The following is a 25,355-nucleotide window of genomic DNA, read 5'->3' on the forward strand; positions in this document are numbered from 1 at the left end:
GCAGATGGCCCCGCCCCTCCCTGAGCCTGGTTCTGCCAGAGGTTTCTTCCTGTTAAAAGGGAGTTTTTCCTTCCCACTGTCGCCAAAGTGCTGCTCATAGGGGGTCATATGATTGTTGGGTTTTTCTCTGTATCTATGAAGCGCCTTGAGGCGACTTTTGTTGTGATTTGGCGCTATATAAATAAAATTGAATTGAATTGAATTGAATAGAAATTTTTGTTAATATCTTTAAAATAATAGTGGCACAAACAAAAATTTTAGCAGCACAAACCAGCACAAACGTTTGACATCAATTTTGTTTGATTTGGGTAATGTGGGGGGGCTGGTTGACCTTTTGACCTTTACATTTTCATTAATATCTTTAAAACAGAAGCAGCACAAACGACAATTTTAGCAGCACAAACGTAGCACAAACGTTTGATACCACTTTTGTTTGATTTGAAGAAGGTGGGGGGGCCAACTTCACTCACATTCGTTGAAAGCCAGGATCGTAATCGTGATTAAAATTCGATTAATTGAGCAGCCCTACTTACAGCTACTTCCGCGCAACTGATATAAGGTGCGGTAAGCTGAACACAGCTTCAACCGTCTGTTTGCTGAAAAATAGTAATGCGACCGCATTTCTTCTTAGTAACTCTAACGGCGTTGTAACGATATTAATAGAAATTAGTTAGATTACTCGTTACTGAAAAACGCCGTTATTCCCATCACTGTTAATCTGCAGCTGTTTATGATGATGTAATAAAATGTTAAATATAAGATTGTGTTACTAAATCAGTAATAAATCAGAAGTCCAATGTTACCACACTACCAGTATATTTAACAATGATGTGCACAGTTTATGAGCTCTTTTTTATTTCCTTGAGAAACAACAATACTTCTTCCAAGGTAATAACTGTTCACAGCATTAAATCAGCTGATCATAATTTTTAAATGCAGCATCTGATGACATCAGGCCGGCTCTGTCATCATCCCATCATGCTGTGAGGTTGTGGTTTCAGTGCAATCCACAAACTGCAGCCAGTTTCATCTTTCAGGCCATCACTGACTACATTCCTGTGACCACAGATACAGTTGACCAGCATGCACTGCACAGTGATCACAGCTGTAGAACCTGCAGCTCTAAAAGTGAAACCTTTGCAGGACTTTGTAAAACTTTATCCTCCAGGTTCTCAGACAGATCAGCTGATCTTGTGTGGATGATAAACTCTGCACCTATTTCTGTGATCCTCGGGGATTTTTCTGCCATGTCACAGTATTTGAAAAAAGTTCACACCACAAATTTTTATCAGTTGTTGAACATAAAAAACATTTAGAATTTTACTATTAGTACTGAACCCCCCCCCCCCCCCCCCCCCAAAAAAAAATCATAATGACTTAAATTAGTTCCAGATATCAGATGCACCTTCCTGCCCCACAGTCAGAGACACGTTGGATCATGCTGCAGCTGTGACGACTGAAACGTCAGAAGGAAAAACTCAACTATAGAAAGCAAATAAAACAACTCTGACTTTTTATTGTTTGAAATCAGCTTAATGTTTTTCACACAGAACAGAAAATATATTAATGCAACTGACAGAAACTTGTAGGTAAGAGAATAAAATTAAAACGATAATAAAGACATGCTCACAAAATCAGATTTTATTACACTTACGCAGCAGGTCTTTGCTTACTAGGGCTGGGTTTTGATTATCGATTTATCGATTAAAATCGATTCTGGCTTGGATAACGTGAAATCGATTCTTTAAAATCCTGAATCGATTTTTTAATATAAATTTATTTTGCCCGAAACGCCAGAATCTCTGGTGAAACCTCACAAAATTTCAACAAACCCCAAACAGCTGAAACAGTAAATGAGAGCAGGAACACGGCTTCTGCACAAAGACGTAAACACAAAGCTCGGACCGCGGATCAGAATCAGTGAGATGTGACTTTCTCACCGACGGCACGGACACGGTCGGGGCTGAAAGCCGACAGCTCGCTGACTGATCTGTCGGCGGGTCCACGCTTTGTGTTTAGCCCTTTATGTGCTGATTCTAAAGCTGTTAGTTTGATGTCTCTCCAAACAATATTGACTGAACCAGCAGCAAAAGAAGATCCAAACTGCGCTTCACATAAACATCATCATGAATTCACTCTGACTTTTGCTGTTTTGTCACGAAATAAAATCACACTTCATGCACAGCTCTCTCTCTACTTCAAGAACAGTTTCCCGTCTAAAAATCTCTTTTCTTCATTATTTGCTTGCTTGTTACGCACAAGTCTACCGTTGTTTACAGGCTGTCGGACGCTTTTTTTCCTTTTACTTACTTCCGAAGAGAAAACTCTCCGCTGTGTCTCTAATAAAAACCTCTGTAACTTTGCTCTGCTTCACTTCAGCAGCATCAGGTAATGTTCATATGTTGATTAATGGTTTTCTTTTGTTTTCGATCTACTGCAGAATATTTTTATAAAATCCCAGGCCAGGAAAATCACCTTCATGTTTTTCTGGGTTTTATCCTCAACTACTTTGACACAAAGGCCTCTGCTGTGATGCTCACACCTTTGATAAAGTCTCGCAAGTGGCAGCTTCCTTTTTATAGACATAAAAATATGGAAATGTACTGATGCATGATCTGAATTATAATATTTCTCACTGTCTGAGGCAAAATTTCCCCGCTTCAAAGCGAATCAAATCGATACTAGAAATCAGTGACGATACCCAGCCCTATTGCTTACTGTAGATATGTTTTATCATGTAAACATTTGCAAATGTAATTTTCTGTCCATACTTTTCATTTTCCATCATCTCTTTTTTGCCCACTGCTAAGAAAATATACAGCGCTGTAAATAACTCTTTATACTCTTTCACTATTCTTAAACTTTGCAGTGTTTATATTTGATCTTTTTTTAACTTTAGGACGAATTAATTGTGTTTGTGGAAATCTACTTGGGAAAATCACAGACTCTTATTGTGAAGGAATTTGATCCAAACTCTCATGTTTGTGCTGTCAGTATGTTTTACTATTTTAGGAGAACAGCTGAATTTGTATTAGTTCACTTTCCTATTACAGCACATGCAGGGTTCAGTGTTCATGCAGAGCTGAAACTATCTGACATAATGTGACATAAAACAGGGCGATCGTGGCTCAAGAGTTGGGAGTTCGCCTTGTAATCGGAAGGTTGCCGGTTCGAGCCCCGGCTTGGACAGTCTCGGTCGTTGTGTCCTTGGGCAAGACACTTCACCCGTTGCCTACTGGTGGTGGTCAGAGGGCCCGGTGGCGCCAGTGTCCGGCAGCCTCGCCTCTGTCAGTGCGCCCCAGGGTGGCTGTGGCTACAATGTAGCTGCCATCACCAGTGTGTGAATGGGTGGATGAATGGGTGGATGACTGGATATGTAAAGTGCTAGTCCTTAGGGACTAGAAAAGCGCTATATAAATACAGGCCATTTACTTGTTAAAAAATAGTCCGAAAAAACTAAAAACGCCCCTTCCTTGTATGTCTCTCAGTGCTCCAACTCGTTCCTCCCAGCCTTGTTTGGTCTCTGATCTTTCTCCGTTAATAAGCAGCTTGATGTACTCTTCAGTGGAGAGAGGGTTTGGCTTCACTGATATCTCTCTCAGTCTGTCCAGACACTCAGCAGATTTCTGCAGTAGTGTCTTCACCTCATTTCGCAGATGACGCTTTTCATCCATCAGGTTTGATCTCAGTCCTTCAACAACTGTCTGATCTTTGTTGGTTTTTGGATATTTTTCTTTCAGCTCTTTCACTGTTTGTTTCTCTCTGACTCTCTGATACTCCCAACTGTACTTCTGTAAAAAATGTACATTAATGTGACATTTGCCTGGACACTCGGTGCAGAATCCATGTGATGCAGCTTCTTCACAGACTTCCTTTACTGAATCCGTGGATGTGGAGGAGGGATAGTAACAGGTGACATGACACTGCTGACAGTTGATGATGAAGTTTCCTGTACCAGAAATACGAGCTTTATAAGGCTTCGTGACAGCGACTGTAAACTCAGGGTTCTTATTTCTGTTGATTTCTTCCCCGTGTTCACCAAGTTTTTGTCTTGTGTTTTCTAACTCTTCAAACCTGGCTAATCCAAGTTTAATCTGCTCCTGCAAATCTTCCACTGAATCCTCGAGCTGCTTTCTTTCTCTGAGGACCTCCTGTGTCAGTGTCACGCTTTTAGTTTGAATCACATTCAGAGCAGCAAAAAATATCTCCATGCTTTTCGTCCCCATGTTCCAAAACATCTCATTAAAGCTAATATCAGCATTATATTCATCATGATTATATTGTTCTTCATCGTCATTGTAATTGTCATCAACAGCATCATCTGTGCGTTTTTTGACACATGTGTTTTCTGCAAACAAGGCTGAATCATTGAACTTGAAGTGAACCGGCAGCCCGTCTTTTGTTTTAGGACATGGGACACCTGAAGCTTTTACTGCGTCTAGAACTGGAGGACGTTGGCTGTTTGTGAATGTCACCAGGATCCTGATGTTTTCTGCCACATCTTTGCCAAAGATTGAGAGCACTGAATCAAACACATAGTTCTGTGTTGGTGTGAGTCGTGCTAAAGCAGCCTGAGCTACAAAACACACAGCATCAATGTCAGTGACACCGTGCTGATCAGTGAAGAGATTACGTAGCTGCTCTGTGATCTCTCTGTCTCTTTCTATGCCTCTTGTATCTCCAAAGCCTGGAGTGTCAATAATGGTCAGAGAGAACGGGATTTGAAATCCCTCCTGGTGGTTGATTTTGTAAACAGTGACTTCAGAGGTCTGACTGTGAGCTCGTGATGTTGACTGATCCTCATTAATTAATTTAAACCTGAAACTGTCCTCCCACTCTACACCAACAATGTAGTTGATCATCCCATTGATCAGAGTGGACTTTCCTGATCCAGTCGCTCCAAAAAGCATTATTGTACGATTCTGCCTCGTGCTTTCTTCTCCAAAGTTAAACTTCCTGCATCCATCTATGTTCATGTGTTCTTCTGTCAGAGGCAGTTTGTAAACTGAGGGGGAATCAGATTTGATCTTTTCACTTTTATCTCTCAGTTTTTCTGTCAAACATGTTTCTTTGTTTCTGCCACTTGAAGTTGTTTTAATAGAAACTTGATTATCCGGCCCGACACCTGCTGAGGTCACTGCTCTGCATCTGAACACATACTCTGTGTTTGGCTTCAGATCTCTCACTGTGACTTCTTCAGCCTTTGCTTCTGTCTTCTGCTGCCATCCATCCTCTCCACTGACACAGTACTCAACAGAGTAGGAGGTGATGTTCTCTGCTCCAAATCTGGGTGGAGAAATCTTCAGTGTCACACTGTTGTGGTTTATGTCAGCTGCTGTCACAGTTTCAGGCTTTGAAGGAGGCTCAAAGTTCTCACTGACAGTAAATCCACCTTCATAAAGGTGGATGCTGGAACCTTCCTGGGTCTCATTAGTTAACCCCACTGTCAGGAACTTCATGTTCTTGTTCTCCTCGTTGGCCTCTGCAAAATCACTGAAGAGTTTTGCTTTCCTCCTCATTTCAGCTGTTACTTCTTTTGAGGCGTACCATTGTTCCTTCTCTACATCATGAGTGTGAGGATCTTGAAGGTCTGGGTTGGTTTTTCCTTTTAAGTATCTTGATAAAGCTGAGAGGTACGGTTCATCCTTTCCCAGAGAGGTGAAAACAAAACACACAACATGCTCTGCACTCAGACTTTCCTTGTACAGATCATTTTGAGACGAGATGATTTTGGTGTTTTTCATCATCTTGGTAAAAGACATTAAAGTGTAGATTTCTCTCTCTTTACAGTCCATCCACTCGTTCAGGTTTTTGCTGCTGAAAGGTGAAGAAAGTCTCTTCTTCAGGATCTCTGCAAGCTCAGCTTCCTCTTCTCCTCCTCCTCGGATTGATGGAAGCTTCTTGGCCAAAGTTTGTTGGAATTCCAGCTTGAACTCAGAGCACATTTCTTTGAAACTTTTAAGCTTTTTACCAATCTGTGGGAACTGCTGTGCAGTGCTGGTTCCCAGTACATCATTGTTCCTCATTTCCAGCTCACTGAAGTCCTCCAGGACTGTCTGTGCTTCTTGAACTAATCCTGTACTGATCTGACGGACGAGTTTAGCAGCAGAAGAATCTAAAGCTGTCAGTGGCAGCAGCCAGACCTTCACTGGTACAGCTTTGTCTCCCAGTAATCCTGGCAGGCTTTGGTAGACTTTTATTGCATCTTGAAAGGTTGTTGGTGGTTTTGGAAGACAGAAGTCTCCATAAAATTTGCAGGAGAATTTATGAACACTTTCTTTGTCCTTCTCTTCCATCTTCAGGGAACCTTCACCCTCTACAGAAAGTAAGGGAATCTTCTTGATGATCACCTTCAAGTTGCCCTGAACATCTTGATGATCTTCATGTTCAGAAACTTCACGGTCAAACACAAAGAAAGCTTGTGCTCCATAAAGAATAGCTGTGACTACATGTGTTGCTAAGCCTTGATCAAAAACATATGGATGCTTCACGTTTCCTCTTCCAAGATGATTCATGGACAGCTCCTGGATCTTTGTGGTTGCCTTGTACTTCAGTGTTACTCTGGCCTGATTTCTGGAAGATTTACTATCATTCAGATATTTGGCAGATCCATCAACCTGAACCAGTCCACCCAGGAAACTTGCCTTCAGTGAAGCATCAACATTTAGAGCTGAAGATTTGTCTGAAATTGATTCAGATGCAACAATTTCAAAATCATTAGAGGCCTGCGGTCTTTCTCCAACATCTTTCATCAGGTCATCACGATCCCACAGAGTCATTCCTGCAAAAGAAGAAGCAACAAAAGTACTACCAGGACTCCATCAATTAAATCAAATTCTAAAATAAATGTTAAAAAATGATTTTAAAAAATGTGAATTTTAAAATAAATACACAGAGCGGTGTCTTTCTATGAGCAAACTTGTCAAACTTTTGCTGTTGATTTCATGATTTTCCTTGTTTTGTTTTTCATCTCTTTTTCTTTATTCACCAAAATGAAATAAAAATAGTAAATGAAGCACAAATATTTTGTTTGTCTGGATGAACCAGATTAACTGAGTTCTTTCAGATGAAGAGTTCAGGCTCTGCATCTGAGTTTTCAGTATTTTAGATAATGACAGTAATAATGTCAAAAATGGCAGCTTGGATTTTCGTGAGGGAAACGTTCTAATAACTAATTTAGTGACGCCACTGTCAAAAGACTGCATGTCACTGATCAGCCAATCAGTGACATGCAGTTGGTACAAAAAAAGTATCTGGTACCAGGTATTACCAGCTAATGATGAAATCGTAAAGACTGAGTCGACTCAAGCCAACCTGAGTAGCTCCAAATGGAAAAGCGCTCTAAGAGTTGGAGCGGATTTCCAGGTGTTGCATCATGGCTGCCAACTTGTTTTAATAGTGACTGACTTTACTCATGAGGATCAGGGAAGATGTTCTTATCCTTATCTTAGCTTTAGGCCCTGTCAGTTGCACATTGATTACAGCAGTTAGTTAGAGCTTGTTTTTGTTTTGTTTTTTCTTTTACAAAAAGGCATAAATAGAAGTCAGAAGCAGGAATAATAAAACCTCGGCTGTTTCCACAGGACTTCAAACACTAATCTGCTAGAATCCAACAACTTTGAGCAAGCAGCAGGTTTTAATTCTGTTTGAAGGCTCAGTTTGAACCTTCTTTGAGAATTATAAAAATAAAAAATTAGCAGGACAAAGGAACAGTCCGGATCACTTTAACACAACTGGGTGCAGTTAAAACCACGAGGCAACCTGTGGAGCTGAAACTTGGAAATGTTAAACACTACAGTTCCTCTGGGTACCACAAGGCTCCAAAAGGGAGTTAGTCCCAACAGACAGTGACGGTTCTAGCCTGTTTGGCGCCCTGGGCGAAGACTCCCTCTGGCGCGCCAGTTGGTTGTTTAGGGAGAAGGGGAAGTTTTTAGGAGTGACACCCACAACGGAAAGCGGGTATCACTATGTGAGACATTAGTGATGTTTAGCGTGTTTGGAGGCTGTAGTTAGTTTGTTGTGTAGTTATTGTTTTGTATTGTGTGTCAGTTAGACTGCTGAATTTCATATTTGCTCTAAAAAAGCCGTCAAAGGCAGATTCCAGTGTAAACGCTGTTCCCACATGGAAAACTGGACTGATGCACCTCCTGCTGTCAGACCTGCAGGGTTTAGGCCTGTGCTGTTCTCCTCTGTCTTATACTGAACACAAACTACATTTTTTGGACTGGCACAAATAATTTGTGTGCCTTCTTCTTTGATGCAGCACACCTGATTGTTCAGTAAATAGATTTAAATGGTTATATAAAAAACGCCCGAGGCCTTGGCTGCATTTTTAGGTAAATAGTACCATATAACTTTGTTGTTTGCAAAACTTGTGCATAATTTTTAGAAATGTACAATTTCTATTTGCATTTCAAGCTATGAAAATGATTCGTTAAACATGTTTGTGGGTTTTACAGTAAAAAATATAACTTTTTTTTACTCGGATTTTGAATTTCCTGTCTGAGTTTAGATCAACTGTGCTAATATAGTATACTAAAATGAAAAAATAACTCAAATTTCAGATATTTGAGGTTGTGCTGAAAACAATGATACCAAACAAGGCAAGAAAAACATATTTTAAAGGTGAAATATAGAGGTAAAATTAAAAGTAGTCAAAAACAGCCAATTATACCCTGGACCCCAGAGGGTTAACATAGAACTTTTGTCGGAACCATACTGAATTTCACCAGAGAAACACACACACACATATGAAGAGAGAGAGAGTATGCATTGTATTGTAACGATGGTTAAGTGTTATTGTACAGTGACATGTTGGTTATCTCTGCACACTGTTGTTGTTCCTTTAAGATTCATGTTTGGTTGTGCTGCAGGAAGTAGGGAGGGTGGTGTAGAGGAAGGGGAGGGGGGACCTGGTTGTTCGGTGTTATGTGTGTGTGCCAGGCTGAAGAGAGGTGTAGCACGAGGGCGCTCTCCCCTGAGTTAGCAACCCGCTTGCTTATGTGCCGAATAAACGGACAAACTGAGACCCAACCGTCTGGTTCTTGTGAACGTTACATTGGTGTCAGAAGTGAAGAAAGAAAAAAGAACCCCAGAACGCCCGACACCCTGTTGCTGGCGACGCTTGCCGTTACGAGACGAGGATGTTGCCGGGCAGGATTAAGAAGGAGACGGAGGAGAGGGAGGAGAGGGAGGAGAGGGAGGTTCGTCCGCGCGCGCCCGCCCATGGAGTGAGGGAAACGGCGCTGCGGCTGTCTGCCGAGGCTGGATTTTCTCCAGGTTTGACTAGGCTCGGGAACTGTTCGCACAGCGGCCGCGATTCCGGCGGGAAGGAGTCGACCTCGCTTGGCGCGCCGTCACGTGATGTAAACAAACATGGCGGCGCCCAGCAAGCTGCAGCGAATATAAAAACGCCTAAGTTCAGCGGCAAGACGCCATGGGAAGTGTTTATCGCACAGTTCGAGCTGTTAGCTGTTGCAGCTGGCTGGTCTGAGGAACATAAAGCTCTCCAATTGGCTTTGTGCCGTGTGAGGATGCAGCTGCATGCCTGCTGCTGCTGACCGAGGAGCAGAGGGGAGATTATAATGCTCTGGTCGGAGCACTTCAGAGGCGCTTCGGGCAGTATAACCAACCAGTGCTGCTGAGGTCGGAGTTCCACAACAGACGCAGATTGCCAGGTGAGCCCCTCCGCATTTTGGCCCATGAAGTCGAGTGCCTTTGCCGGAGGGCGTATGACAGCATGCCACCATCAGTGCAGGCGGAGTTAGCTCGGGACCAGTTCCTGCAGGCCCTGAGCCCTAAAGAGCTCCGTATGCAAACTCAGCTTGCTCAGCCGGCCACACTCAGTGCAGCCCTGGAGCTAGCGTTGGAGAGGGAGATGCTTGCAGGATCCTCTGGGGGCGCTGATGACGCACACGTGGTGCCCCAAGCTTGCAGCGGTTCAGGGAAACGCCCACGGGCCCGTGTAGGTGGAAGTACACGGGCCTGGGAGAACGACATCCCCACACCACCTCCACCCGGTGCGGCCATCGCTGTGGGCTGGACCCAGGTTGACGGCTTTTGCCATGTTCCAGTGACGATTGCGGGGGTGTCCTGTACGGCCCTGCTGGACACGGGGTCCAATGCAACGCTGGTCCGACCCGATGTTGTCCCAACCGGAGCTGCTGTGCAACCGACTAATGTGCAACTTAAGACTGTGACCGGTGATCTGGCCCCAATGAGAGGGAGGGGAGTGTTCCAGTTCAAGGTGGGGGACCTCGGTGTGTCTTATGCTGCCTGGGTGGCTGACGTGCAGGACGCCTGCATCCTTGGGCTGGATTTTTTACGAGCCATTGGTGGTGTACTGGACTTAGGCAAAGGATTCCTTGTACTCCCTGATGGGAAGAAGGTGCCGCTTATTCCTCCCCCGGTCTGCACAGCATCTGCCGCGGCGTCCACCTCCACCGCAGAGACCCCTACAGACCCGCCAGCAGAACAGCGGGCGGAGGAGGAGGAGAGGCTCTCAGCAGTGAGGAGTATCTGGTCAAAGAACTGTGAGGGGCTGACTCCACAGCAGGAAGAGAGTCTATGGCAGGTACTAAAAGAGTTTAGTGACATTTTTGCCCTGAAAGAAAGTGGTGTTGGCTTGACACACTTGGTAGAGCACATCATTGAGACCGGGGATGCCCAGCCTATTAAAGTGCGCCCCCGCCGCCTGCCCCTGGCTCATCAGGAGGCTGCGGACAGAGAGTTGTGTGAAATGATGAAGGCGGGCATCATAGAGCCATCTGATAGCCCGTGGGCCTCCGCGGTGGTGATGGTGCCTAAGAAAAAAAGTCCTAGGATGCGTTTCTGTGTGGACTACAGACCACTCAACAAAGTGACGAAGAAGGACTCTTACCCCCTTCCCAGGATTGATGAGTCTCTCGACTTAGTAGCCGGGTCCTCCTGGTTCTCCACCCTGGACCTGCGGAGTGGCTACTGGCAGGTGCCACTGTCCCCGGAATCCAGACCGAAGACAGCCTTCTGCACTAACAGGGGACTATGGCAGTTCAAAGTCCTGAGCTTTGGTCTTTGCAACGCTCCTGCGACCTTCGAGAGGCTTATGGACAGTGTGCTGGCTGGCGTCCCACGGCAATGGTGTCTGGTTTACCTGGATGATCTTCTAGTGCACGGGGGCTCCTTTGATGCTGCCCTGGATGCCCTGAGACAAGTGTTGGAGAGGGTGGCGGCTGCAGGCCTGAAGCTGCATCCCGACAAGTGCCACTTCATGAGGAGGGAGGTGGAGTTTCTGGGCCACAAGCTGGGTCGTGAGGGCATCAGCACTTTGGAGGAAAAAATTCACACCATTACCGGGTGGCCCACACCAGCAGACCAGAAACAGCTCAAAAGCTTCCTAGGACTGGCGTCTTATTACAGGAGGTTTGTGAAGGGCTTTTCCTCCATAACCGCACCACTCTTCCACCTGCTGCAGAAGGACCGTGACTTCATCTGGACACAGGACTGTCAGCAGGCGTTCGACACCCTCCGCAGATCGCTGACAGAGTCCCCAGTCCTTGCCCCCCCTGACCCCACCCTGCCTTTTGTCCTGGACACTGACGCAAGTAATGTGGGGCTGGGAGCGGTGTTGTTGCAGGTTGGGCCGAAAGGGGAGAAGGTGGTGGCGTACTTCAGCCGGGTCCTGAACAGGAGTGAGCGGCGCTACTGTGTCACACGACGAGAGCTGTTGGCTGTGGTGGCGGGGGTGAGACACTTTAAGTACTACCTGTGCGGCACAGCATTTGTTATCAGAACTGATCATGCTGCCCTTCAGTGGCTGATGTCTTTCAGGGAGCCAGAGGGACAGGTGGCTCGCTGGCTGGAGGAGCTCCAAGCCTTCAATTTCACTGTGGAGCACAGAGCAGGGACGCACCATTCTAACGCAGACGCCCTCTCTTGCCGCCCATGTGCTGCAGCTGGCTGCCGTTACTGTGAGAAGCGAGAGGAAATAAAGCGGGAACTCACGACAATAGACGGAGCAGCACAGCTCGCCTGCAGGGCTCTTCTGGTGGTGGATGCAGCGGAGTGGAGGGCATGGCAGGAACAAGACACGGACCTGCTGCCGGTCCTGCAGTGGCTGGAGAAGGGGGAGCAACCCCTTTGGGATGAGGTCACTGGGTTTTCCATCTGTACCAGGGGGCTATGGGCCAAGTTTGCAGCTCTCAGGCTGAAGGAGGGGGTGTTGGAGTGTACCTGGAAGGATCCTGCCACGGGGGAGGAGAGGTGGCAGGTTGTGGTGCCAAGGTCGCTGAGGTCAGCTGTGCTGGAAGCCTGCCATGGGAGCACTGGCTCCGGCCACTTTGGGGTCTCCAAGACTCTCCGCCGCCTCCGCCAGGGCTATTACTGGGGTCAACAGCGGAGGGATGTGGAGGACTTTTGCCGCAGCTGTGATGCATGTTCCTCACACAAAGGGCCACAGGACCAGTCCCGGGCTCAGCTTCAGCAGCAACCAGCAGGAGCCCCAATGGAGCGAGTAGCTGTGGACGTCATGGGCCCATTTCCTCGCACAGACAGAGGAAACCGCTATGTTCTTGTGGCCATGGACTATTTTACCAAGTGGCCGGAAGCATACGCCATCCCAGATCAGGAGGCTGAGACGGTCGCTGATGTATTAGTGGAGGGGATGTTCAGCCGCTTTGGAACAGCAGAGATCCTCCACAGTGACCAGGGGCGTAACTTTGAGTCCAAGGTTTTTGCTGCCATGTGCGAACGCCTTGGGATTAAGAAGACCCGCACCACCCCACTTCACCCCCAAAGCGATGGGCTGGTGGAAAGGTTTAACAGGACGCTGGCCCAGCAGCTAGCCATCCTTACCTCAGAACACCAACGGGACTGGGATTACCATCTTCCCCTTACCCTCATGGCCTACAGGTCGGCAGTGCAGGACTCCACCCAATGTACGCCTGCCCTGCTCATGTTAGGGAGAGAGCTGAGAACTCCTGCAGAGTTGGCTTTTGGGAAGCCCCTGGACGCGCCAGAGGCACCACCGGGCCGGGACTACGCAAGGAAGCTGCAGGACCGGCTGGATTCTGCACATTCCTACGCCCGAGAGCAGCTGGCGAAGGCAGGCCTGCGCCAAAAGAGGAATTACGACATCACCACTAAGGGGAGGCACTTCCGTGCTGGGGAGCTGGTGTGGGTCTACAGCCCAAAGAGGAGGAAGGGACGGTGTCCTAAACTGGATAGCAGCTGGGTGGGGCCTTGCAGCGTCCTAGAGCGAGTGGGGGAAGTTGTTTACAGGGTGCAGTTGCCTCCTAGGGGGAGGATAGTAGCGCTGCACAGAGACCGGATGGCCCCCTACAGAGGGCAGTCCCTCCCCTCCTTTCCAGAGGGACGTGTACAGAGCGTCCATGACCCTGCTCAGAGGGGCCCCCAACCGGGGCTGCGTTCCCCTCCCTCGGACTCTTCACCCCAAAGCCCCGAAGCTCCGCGTCCACCTCAGGGGCTCAGGAGGTCAAGGAGGGAACGTAGGCTACCACCCCGCCTCAGAGACTGTGTCGTTCCCTCGGGGACGAGGAACTTATTGCTGGGGGGGCAGTGTAACGATGGTTAAGTGTTATTGTACAGTGACATGTTGGTTATCTCTGCACACTGTTGTTGTTCCTTTAAGATTCATGTTTGGTTGTGCTGCAGGAAGTAGGGAGGGTGGTGTAGAGGAAGGGGAGGGGGGACCTGGTTGTTCGGTGTTATGTGTGTGTGCCAGGCTGAAGAGAGGTGTAGCACGAGGGCGCTCTCCCCTGAGTTAGCAACCCGCTTGCTTATGTGCCTAATAAACGGACAAACTGAGACCCAACCGTCTGGTTCTTGTGAATGTTACAGTATGCAAACAGCTACCAGACAGCCATCATAACTCGTCACACAATGAGAACAGGACAAATCAACAACTGACAATGACTAATTAATATTAAAATCTGTAACATAATGTATTGTTTGGAGCTTAGTCTGTTACTGTTGCTATTTTTACCATATCTTCTTGGAGCAACTGTAACTCACATAATTTGCTTAGGGATTAATAAAGTATTCTGACTCTGATTGTTTCAGGATGAGCTGCCATTATCCAATCACACATCTGCTTACCTGCATCTTTTGCTCGTTTCTCCTCCTCTTCTTTTCTCTTTTTTCTAAACTGAGCACCTGATGGCTTTGAACCCAGGATTCAAATCATTAATCCATAATGAGCTTGGATTTACAACAGTATGAATGAAATGTGCTCTATTTGGAAGCAGCAGGGCCCCCTCCCCTTTCCACGGGTTGTGTGTGAGACTTTAAATCATCAAACTATAAATTATACATTTTAAATTGTTATTGATCCCTTTACCCCGAGTCCTAAAGTGTATATTTATTTTCTTACTCTTCTTATATATATTGTTTGTTTACTTGCACTGCTGTAACTGGAGCCTCGTCGTCTCGTCTCTCTATCTACTGGACTGTATGTAGCGGAGATGACAATAAAGTTTACTTTGACTTCAGCAGCGAGCAGGCGCACCGAGGAAAAACAAACTATAAGTCTGTATCATAATGTCTGGTGTTTTCGTGTTTGTTGGTTTGTTATTACTTTGTTTTATTGGTTATTAGTATTGTATTGTAGATCAGCTTGTTAGTGTCGGTAATCGTGGTTGTAGGTATTGTCCGTAGTAAAAGTAGCCACGGGTGAATTATTTTATAACACGTATCTGATACTGGAGTTAGGGGCGTGGCTACTTTTACTGGCAGAAAGGCTGGAGTGATGGGAACCTGTTTGGGCTCACATCTGCTGCTTCAGCTGATGGTCTTTATGGTCTACAGTGACCCCTTGTGGACATTGTTAAATACCTCTGTGTTGAGTAGATGATGTGTTGTGATTGTTTCTTAGTTACTTTTGACTCTACTGATTACAGAATTGCCTGTTTCTGTTTCCAGAAAACCATGCTCATAGTCACATATACCGTATCTTCTACAACTGTAAGTTCACGTATGGCTGCACTGCATTTGGATTAAGCCTGGCAAGCTCTGATGTAACCAATTCTTCTGTGGAACTTAAAGAAAATTAACTCAAGTCCTGGACTGCTGCTGTCATCAACAGAAGACTTAGGCCAGACTTATATATATATTATTCTACAGTCGACTGGCTTTAAAAAACGAAAGTTTGTGATGCATAAAGAATTTTTACATGTGAATTCTTACCAGTGACGAGCGAGTCACTGCGACAGTCGTACAGCATCCCGACGCTGAAAGGCCGACCGAGCGCTGCCACCTCCATCTCACCTGATGTACCGTCCATTCTTCAGTCTAACCTGGAAAACACAGAAAAATTTTGAGGATGTTTTTCTGGTTCTTCTGCTGTCCAGCTGTTTGTTTTTATACCCATTACTATAACTGACAACATCTGGAATAGTTCCACCTGGCACCTCCTGGGTGAGACAGTGACAGTGTAGTAGGTTGTAAAATGCTGCACGTTCAGTTTTACGGAAACAAACTGTTTCTGTTTATGACTGTCAATAACACCTCTTATATATTTACATACTTGTGGTGTAATCTGTTTGAGTATAACCTGTTTTATTGTGAAAGGGGGTTCTGAAACAGGAAGTAGACAATAAAGGTCGGAGTTTGAGTGCTCTACAAGGTGTCGCTTGAATCCTTGCCTAAAACCACGACTTGGTGTCAGAAGTGGGATTGCAGTAAGAGCCTTGTCATCGGGGAGTGACAGCAAGCGGCTTTGGGAGCGGTAAAGAGTTTTTCCTCCAGACGATAAGATGTCGGACGAAGAAGCGGGAGCTAGCGCAACAGCTACACAGCCTCGCACGTCACCGCCCCACCAGCAAGCTAACGGCAGCTATAATGCTAACGCCAACTTACCCCCGAATGCCACATTCACCATCCAGCCTCCCGAGCTGTTTGATTTCTCAAAGCCACAGCAATGGGAAAAGTGGATAAGGAGGTTTGAAAGATTTCGACTTGCAAGCAACCTGCACCTTAGCTCAGAGGCTAACCAGGTGAACACACTCATCTACTGCATGGGGGATGAAGCAGATGATATCCTCCGAGGGCAACCTTTATCGGACATACTGCTTTGTACTGCTGCCTTTGTAAGAGACACTTTGGATACGTACTTTGTTCCCAGGAAAAACATTATCTATGAGAGAGCCCGCTTTAATCAAAGAACACAGCAAGCTAATGAGACTGTTGACTCGTTTGTCACCGCACTTTATGCTTTAGCTGAAAACTGCAGTTATGGTGCACTGCACGATGAGTTAATAAGAGATCGCCTCGTCGTGGGTCTGAGGGACATCAGCTTAGCGGAGAGACTTCAAATCGACAGAGATTTGACATTGGAGAAAGCGGTTAATCAGGCCCGGCAGTCTGAAGTCATCAAAAAACAACAGACAGACATCAGAGGGGAAAATAAGATGGAAATAGATGCTGTGACAGCGAAGCACAGGGAACAAAGGCATTCAACATTCAAACCCCGAAGAGAACGTAAATGCACAACAAAGGACAAAACACCAAATGGGAGATCATGCTACAGGTGTGGGAAAACCCCTGCGCATGGTAAAGGACAATGCCCAGCAAAAGATGCAACATGTCACTCATGTGGTAAAAGAGGACACTTCAGTAAAGTGTGTAAATCTGTTAAATCTGTGCAGGTGACAGAAACAGAGAAAAGTGATGATACACCCGTGTTTCTTGGTTCTGTAGACGCAGGTTCAGATCCTTGGTATGCAGACCTTACTATCAGAAACCACAAAGTTAGATTTAAGATGGACACAGGAGCTGACGTCTCTGTTATCCCAGCCCAGATGTATTACTGCATAAACCAAAATGAGACAGAGTTATGTAAACCAGATAGACCATTGTTTGGTCCAGGTGGTACTCCACTTGATGTGTTGGGTATGAGCAGAGAAACAATTTGCAAAGGTGAACAGGAAATACAGGAAAATGTCTACATTATCAAAGATTTGCACATAGCACTGTTAAGCAGGCCAACAAGTGTCAAGCTGAACCTTGTGTGTAGAGCTGACAGTATTGACATGAATGTGTTGAATGAGAACTACCCAAAGCTGTGTCAGGGATTAGGTTTAATGCAACAACCTTATACGATTAAGTTGAAACCCAATGCTGTGCCTTCTTCCCTGGCCGCACCAAGACGGGTCCCCATCCCTTTGTTAGGAAAGGTGAAACGGGAACTGGAAAGAATGGAGTTCATGGGAGTAATCAGCAGAGTTGAAGAACCAACAGAATGGTGTGCAGGTATGGTCCCAGTGCCAACAAAAAACGACTCTGTGCGTATTTGTGTTGACCTCACCCACCTCAATGAAGCAGTGTGCAGAGAAAAGTACATCCTGCCTTCGGTTGAACAGACACTTGGATCCCTGGCGGGAGCAAAAGTCTTCAGTAAGTTAGATGCAAACAGAGGCTTCTGGCAGGTTCCATTGTCACCAGAGTCAGCACACTACACAACATTCATTACACCCTTTGGGCGCTTCCACTTTAACAGACTTCCCTTTGGAATAGCGTCAGCCCCAGAACATTTTCAGCGTAGAATGTCAGTGATCCTTAATGGGCTGCCAGGTGTGGTTTGTCACATGGATGACATCCTCATTTGGGGACAGGATCAGCAGGAGCACAACGCCAGGCTGCACATAGTGCTCAATAAACTCCAAGAGGCCGGTGTCACACTAAACCTGGAGAAATGTGACCTTAGCAAACAGGAAGTGAAGTTCCTCGGACACGTTTTGTCTGCGGAGGGAGTACAGCCAGACCCAGACAAAATTAGAGCGATCACAGCAATGAAAGAGCCGTCAAACGCCAGTGAAGTGCGCAGCTTTCTCGGGATGCTTAACCAATTAGGCAAATTCATCCCAGGACTGGCCGAAAAAGACAAGCCCCTAAGAGACCTGCTCTCGAAGAAAAATCAGTGGGTTTGGAGCTGCGCACAGCAAAAAGCGTTCAATCAGCTGAAAGGCGATCTGACGTCAACTCCCATTCTTGCACTCTATGACCCAAACAAAGAGTTAAAACTGTCTGCAGATGCTTCCTGCAACCCTTAATGCCAAGCCAACTCCCTGAGAGACCATGGCAAAAAGTTGGAGCAGACCTTTTTACGTTTAACAACAGCAACTATGTGCTTCTGGTGGACTACTACTCTAAATTTGTGGAAATAGCCAAACTTACTCCCACAAGATCGGAGGATGTTATAGTGCATCTAAAATCAATCTTTTCCAGACATGGGATTCCAGAGTTTCTCTACAGTGACAATGGACCTCAGTTTTCAAGCCAACAGTTCAAAGACTTTGGAGCAGCTTATGGGTTCAGACATGTAACAAGCAGTCCAAGATTTGCACAAAGCAATGGTGAGGCTGAGCGTCATGTCCAAACTGTGAAAAGTCTGCTAAAGAAAACAAAAGATCTATATCTTGCACTTCTAGCTTACAGAGCAACCCCATTGGCTAATGGATATAGCCCTGCGCAACTACTAATGGGACAAAGACTGCGCACGTCAGTTCCCCAGCTTCCTTCTTTGCTCAATCCCAGCCTGCCCAACAAGGCTACAGTGTTGACAAAAGTGAGAGAGAGAGTGATGAAGGACAGTGTTGCGTACAACAGGAGACATCGTGTGACAGAACTTCCTCCACTCTCACCGGGACAACCAGTGTGGATTACAGACACTAGGCGTGAAGGGACTGTCATCTCCTCTCACTCCACACCCCGCTCATACATTGTCGAGACCCCTTCAGGAGCCATCAGGAGAAATAGGCATCACCTCCAGCCATTGCCAGATGCCACACCAAAGTTACAAACCCCAATTACGCCTCTCAGTCCAACAGAGAACGCCCTGCCTGCTTCAAACCTATCGGCGACTACAACTCTGACTCCTAAGACAGAAGACCCAGGTCCTGTCAGAACTAGGGCTGGCAGGGTTGTCAAAAAACCACAAAGACTGGACTTGTGAAAATAAACAAAACAAAAAAGAAAAACATGGGTTTAAAAGTAAAGGAAAAAAGGTTGAAGAGAAAGAAAAGTTTCTATGAAAGGTTCTAAGAAAAAAAAAGAGAGTACAGTTTTCATATATGCTGTAAATGTTCCTGTAAGTTTGATGTTTTCAGCGAAAGGAGGATGTGGTGTAATCTGTTTGAGTATAACCTGTTTTATTGTGAAAGGGGGTTCTGAAACAGGAAGTAGACAATAAAGGTCGGAGTTTGAGTGCTCTACAAGGTGTCGCTTGAATCCTTGCCTAAAACCACGACAATATTAAGATAAAACCTTATTACATCAGTAGATGGTGATCCTGCACAGCTGTGGATCCACTGGAAAGCAAACAGCTGCAGGTTCAGGCATTAAAACTCTTTATTGATCCACAGCTACTGCAAAGCTTCATTTGAAATGCTTCTAAACACATTTTGTATAGTTTTTCTTCACGAGTATCGTACGTTGGCAGTAGGTCATTTCCAGAAAACTGTTAATCTAAATATTTTTTAATGAAATCGAGTTTATTTTATATAGCACGAAATCACAACAACAGTTACTTCAAAGTGCTTTACATTGTACAGTAAAGACCAGAATAATACAGAGAAAACCCAACAATCAGACCCTCTGGTGTATAAACTATTGCTGTCAGCGTTGATCTCATCAAAATGACGTTAACCCCATAACCGCATTAACGCGGCAAATATCCGTAAGCAAGTTGACGTGGATCGCCCCATGCGTAGGGCTGCATGGTGCTCACGCGTTTACGAGCTACCGGAGATTTGCCGCGTTAATGTGGTTATGGGGTTAACGTCATTTTGATGAGATCAACGCTGACAGCACTGGTCACTTCATTGTCATTAGTATTTAAACAAATAAAAACCTATATAATAAAAACAAATATATAATGTGCATATCTTTTCAACACTGATGCGAACATATCATACACAATAATATAACAATAGTCCAGTAAATGTAATCAAAGGAGAGTGTGAGTCACTCTCGCTCACACTGCTCCTCTCATTGGTGAGAAGACAGAAAGCTGAAGCTTCAGTGGTCTAAGTCAGTGATTCATCTGCCGGTGGATCACTGACTTCCTGACGGACAGGAAGCAGCACGTGAGGCTGGGAAAGAATGTCTCAGACTCCCGGACCATCAGCACCGGCTCCCCTCAGGGCTGTGTTCTTTCTCCTCTGCTCTTCTCCCTGTACACCAACTGCTGCACCTCCACCCACCAGTCTGTCAAGCTAATCAAGTTTGCAGATGACACCACCGTTATTGGGCTCATCTCTGACGGGGACGAGTCTGCCTACAGGAGGGAGGTTGAACGTCTGGTGTCCTGGTGCAGCCACAACAACCTGGTGCTGAATGCCCAGAAGACAGTGGAGATTATTGTGGACTTCAGGAAGCACACAGCCCCACTCCCCCCCATCATCCTGACTGACACCCCCATCACCTCTGTGGACTCATTCCGCTTCCTGGGTACCACCATCACCCAGGACCTGAAGTGGGAGCCCACCATCACCTCCGTCATTAAGAAAGCCCAGCAGAGGATGTACTTCCTGAGGCAGCTGAAGAAATTCAACCTGCCAACACGGACGATGATGCAGTTCTACACTGCAATCATCGAGTCCATCCTCACCTCCTCCATCACCGTGTGGTACGCTGGAGCCACTATCAGGGACAAACAGAGACTGCAGCGTGTTGTGCGCTCTGCTGAGAAGGTGATTGGCTGCAGACTCCCATCTCTGCAGGACCTGTACACCTCCAGGACACTGCGGCGTGCAGCTCGGATCTCAGCTGACCCTTCTCACCCTGGACACAGTCTGTTTGACCTGCTCCCCTCAGGCAGGAGGCTCCGGTCCATTCGCACCAGAACCTCTCGCCATAAGAACAGTTTCTTCCCCTCTGCTGTCGGACACATGAACAATAACCGTATGACTGTTCCCACCACTAACACATGACCCTACGCTGTGTTCACTGCATCATTCCATGTTTGGCACTGATCACCACCTGCACTCATGTATATATCATGTATATATCTATCTACTTAGCACTTTTAATTCTTATTCTTATTTTTTTCTCATGTCTATTTAAACGTAATTTATGACAGTATGTTTGCACTGAAGCACCGCAGCAATTTCCTAATGTTGTAAACCTGCTCAACATTTGGCAATAAAACCCTTTCTGATTCTGATTCTTCTAAACCACAAGGTTGCCAACTGACTGGTTCTTATACAGCACTTTGTATTCTGAGCACTGAAAGTGCTTTGCACAACTTGTCTCATTCACCTGCTCGCACAAGCACTTTTTTTCTATGCAAGTATTTTCTATCTAACATTCATACTCCAGTGGATGCATTGGAGAGCAACTTGATGTTGCCCAAGAATATTTGGCATGCAGACCTGCGGATTAGTCGGTGACCTCCTGAGTTACAGCCACACCGAGATTGAGAGAGACAGTATTTGAAACTGTAAGAATGACAACAGGCAGTTTAAGCTACAGCGTCTCTACAGCTGATGGACATTTCTTTTATAAAACAGCAGCTCGGAGTTCATTTGGCTGATATAGTTTTGTGGTACGAACGTAATATGCAAATTATATTAAAAAAATGTCTGAACAGGAAATAACCTGAAAATGCCTTGTGACTCACAACAAAAATATTAAAAAAAAATCTTAGCAATGAGGAATCAGGAAGATCTAAAACAAACAAAACAAGTCAAACCACATACTCACAGCAGAATGAAGTCCCTGACAGGAACACACTCCACCAGCTATTGTTCCTTTGGGAAGGTCAGGAAGAACTCTGATTTCTCAGAAATAGTCTGAGCTTTATGCTGCAGCTTTAACCAGGAGGGAAAACCAGAGAAAAGAAATTTACAAACAGAGCAGCTGGTTTCACACTCAGGACCTTCCACATGTTAGAAAACATGGACGTGCTCGAACAACGATGGACACAAATAAATCTGTGAGAGCAAGTTGAGGTTATTCATGTTACTAAGACTGTATTTAAGGAACACCAATTAAATTATATGTGTGAAGTATGTACTTATAAAGTATTGTTGAATTAGTTCTTAAATATATTTCAGTTCTTACTATGTTTCAACTGCTTCAGAAAACGATTCATATAAAATTTCACCTATTGAGCTTCTCTCGGCCCTTTGAGGTGGAAACATTTTAAAGTAACATTATTGCATGGGCTGCATGTGTATCCTGTTGGTTCGTAACAATTCTGAAATTGAACGTCTGCGATATCGTTCCACCACCGTGACTCCCACAGAGCTGTTAATGACCAGTTACAGAAGCTTCTCTGGTGAAACCTGCAGATTTATTAGTTCCTCCAAAAACAAAACTGGAAATATTCAGAACAATAAATTTGATGCAGTCTGGTCTCTGGTAAAAACAGTTTCTTCAATGACAACATATTTAACATAAAAACAAAACAAACATAAAACAAACCTGATGGAACTCAAACTTGAATTAACAGCCAGCATAAAAAGTGAGTTTTAAACGCGATTTGAAACGCTGTATAGACTCTTAAGTACAAATATTGAGTGGCAGATGTTCCAGAGTCTAGGCGCTGCAGCTGTGAAGGCCCCATCTCCTTTATTGGGCTGTACTAAGATCTCAGTGCTCTATTGCAGTTATATATGTTGAGGAATTTGCTTAAGTAACTGCTCGCCAGATCATTTAAAACTTCGAAAGTAAGTAAAAGAATCTTAAAATCAATACAATATTTTACAGGGAGCCAGTGTAAATTTGCTAAAACTGGAGTGATGAGTTCAGACTTTCTAACACCTGTTGGAAGACATGCAGCAGCATTTTGGGCGAACTGCAAGTGATGGAGAGATGAGTGTTAAAGACCAAAGTAGAGAGAATTGCAGTAGTCCAGTCTAGAGGTGATGAAGTCATAAATGTTTTACTAGGTCTTTAGGAGGAAGATGAGGCTTCGCTTTGGCAATTTCACATAACTGATACAAACTGATTTCGACAACTGTGGACACTTGTTTCTCTAATTTGAAGATCTATCTAAAAACACTGAGATTTCTTACAGTGTGGAAGTGATGACAAGCAAGAGGACCGAGCGTATCAGTTAACTTATCCAAAGGGGCATCACTTCCACAAACAATAACTTCAGTCTTATTTTCGTTTAGGGTGAGAAAGGTCTGTGATAACTGTCTACATGATGTTAAAGGCCGGTTAAGCAAAGGCTGCAGTGGGACAGAGACATCCATCAGTATTATAAGGTCTTAAATGGTCGATTGCTTCCTTTAAGACCGAAAAATTCCCAGGCTCAAACTGCAGAAAAACAGCAGAGAACTTAGAAGGCAGATCTAGGTCTAACTCTGCCTGTGAATGTGGAGACCTTAAAGATGAGATTTTGATAAATGGAAAATGGACTGGTTCTTTTATAGCGCTTACAGAACTCGTACAGTCATCCAATCACTCCCATTTGCACAAGCACTTTTTCCTAAGCTGTTAGCTAGTGCTTCTTAACTAACATTCACACACACATTCATGCTCTGATGGATGCATCGGTAGGCAACTTGGGTTAGTAGTAGTTAGTTAGTAACAGCTGACTCTGTTGTGTTTTCAGTGGCCATGAGTACCATTCACAGAAGGTTCAATTCAATTTTATTTATATAGTGTCAAATCACAACAACAGTCACGTGACTGTTGTTGTGATTTGACAAAGTGAGATTATTTGAAAAAGCTGATGAAGGTAAATGATTTTTAGCAAGAAAATTAAAGGTTTCAACTGTTTTCTGTTATAAGAAAAAAAATACTGACTTGATATGAATACTGATTAAGCGTTTATTCAAAAGATAACTACAGTCAGGAAGCAAATAAAAATGTAACCACAGTACTCACTGCACACAGGAGTTGGTCTCTCAGGTTGTTCTGCCTCTGACGTCTCTGTAAGGAACAAACTTTGCCCGCCTTTGGCTTTTATAGGACATACAGAGAGGAGGGACTGATTTCTCAGGAATGTGTGACCTGCTTCCTCTGTAAACAGGGAGAACCACAAGTCACACTTGTTATACAGGATTTACAAAAAGGAAAGAAAAAGACTTTTGAGAACAGCTTAAGCACCCACACTGTATTATGGCAGTTTAAATTTATTCATGCTTAGTTCATACATATACATGTCTCATTCTTGAAACTTTCTCATACTCTTTTCAATTTAAAGTTCAGTTTTATATGAATATACACACATGTATTTGCTGTTTTAGACTTGTAACTTTAACTTTTTAATTTTGAACTAGGGAAGATTTATTTGTAATCCTGAGCTGCTGCAACACTTGAATTTTAGCCTGTAGGTGTGAATAGACTGTGGAGTCCTGGACCAATGAGCTCGTCTATGTTCTGCCATCTGTTTTTGCAAGAGGTTGTTTGTACACTACATTACTCTGTGTCAGGGGACCAGTGTTCCAAATTAACTGGTGATGTTCACACAGATGTGTCACAGACTTTTCAGGAGCCCTACTGACTGATCTGTGACATTTGTGAGGTTGATTTAAACACAGTCTGCATTCTTCTTTCTCTTGACTAATAAAATATTAAGAACTTTCTGGAGTTTACCCGGTGATATCCCCATGTTGTGGAATGTTTTTATGGCATATATACCTGTATACACTGGACATATACTCACATATATACTATGCAATTACATATACTCGTATACACTATATACACCTACACCGGAGTGTTTATATAATGGAACCACTGTGATACGCATCTAACCTAAATCTTCAAATCACAAGACCCATATATTTAGGTCAAATATTATTTACAAATATATTAATAAAGTCTGTGCCACTTGTTGTATGAGCACCTGTTCATCAGTACTGTTTGAAATGTAGTTGTTAGGGTCAATAAGTAACCTCTGATCATGTTATGGCCAACGGTGACAAGTCCAAGCATAGGGTTTGTGAGATTATTCTGTTACCTTATATATGTAATCAAAGTAGTTGAGGTATGATACTGCTGTAGATCATATTATACCCTTTAACATAGAGTGTGTGATCAGTATGTAGTTTTAGTTTGCATTATACTTCTGACTTAAAAAGAGTGTGAAAATCATTAGATCTATTGGATTGACCTGTATTTCTCGACACTGTTGAATGTGTTACACTGTTTCTTGACATGTTATACTGCTGAATCATGAAGAGAATGTTGTGTGCAGAGGACCTTGTGCAGATAATAGAAGAAACAGACCACATTCCATACCCCCACCTTACAGAAGAGCAGAAAGACAGGGAGCCGAGGTCATAACTTAGGCACCGTAAGAGAGAAAGAATGTAATGTTTAGGCTTTTACGACTAGGTGGGGGCCGCTAGAGACTATAAGAAGCTGTGTAACCCGTCACCATTTTGAGACTCGCTGTGACCCTC

General features: G+C 44.6%; 1 protein-coding gene across 2 annotated transcripts; it reads right to left on the bottom strand.

The window, feature by feature from the left end:
* Positions 1-1,394: 1,394 nt before the first annotated feature.
* Positions 1,395-23,862, bottom strand: LOC146552852 (uncharacterized). 2 transcript variants are annotated; one of them, XM_085254154.1, is made up of 3 exons: positions 23,833-23,862; positions 15,181-15,290; positions 1,395-6,781 (listed from the first exon to the last, which is right to left on the bottom strand). In XM_085254154.1, the coding sequence occupies exons 2-3, from the start codon at positions 15,275-15,277 to the stop codon at positions 3,429-3,431; spliced, it is 3,450 nt and encodes a 1,149-aa protein (XP_085110280.1). In that variant the 5' UTR covers positions 15,278-15,290; positions 23,833-23,862; the 3' UTR covers positions 1,395-3,428. The 2 variants fall into 2 exon arrangements, with proteins under 2 accessions (XP_085110280.1, XP_085110281.1); XM_085254155.1 differs by lacking the exon at positions 23,833-23,862 and adding an exon at positions 21,697-21,816.
* Positions 23,863-25,355: the final 1,493 nt, after the last annotated feature.

Source organism: Mchenga conophoros, linkage group LG18 (genome assembly GCF_057382185.1).
Source record: "Mchenga conophoros isolate Kocher_MC1m ecotype Shallow Benthic linkage group LG18, M_conophoros_male_GT1.1, whole genome shotgun sequence".
In the NCBI taxonomy this organism is placed as follows: domain Eukaryota; kingdom Metazoa; phylum Chordata; class Actinopteri; order Cichliformes; family Cichlidae; genus Mchenga; species Mchenga conophoros.

Bases quoted from the DNA above. Each gene is read 5' to 3' on its own strand.
- LOC146552852 (XM_085254154.1), bottom strand. From the start codon at position 15,277: ATGGACGGTACATCAGGTGAGATGGAGGTGGCAGCGCTCGGTCGGCCT. The intron at 6,782-15,180 runs GTAAGAATTCAC...CTTCTTTTGCAG, and splicing joins CAGTGACTCGCTCGTCACTG to GAATGACTCTGTGGGATCGT.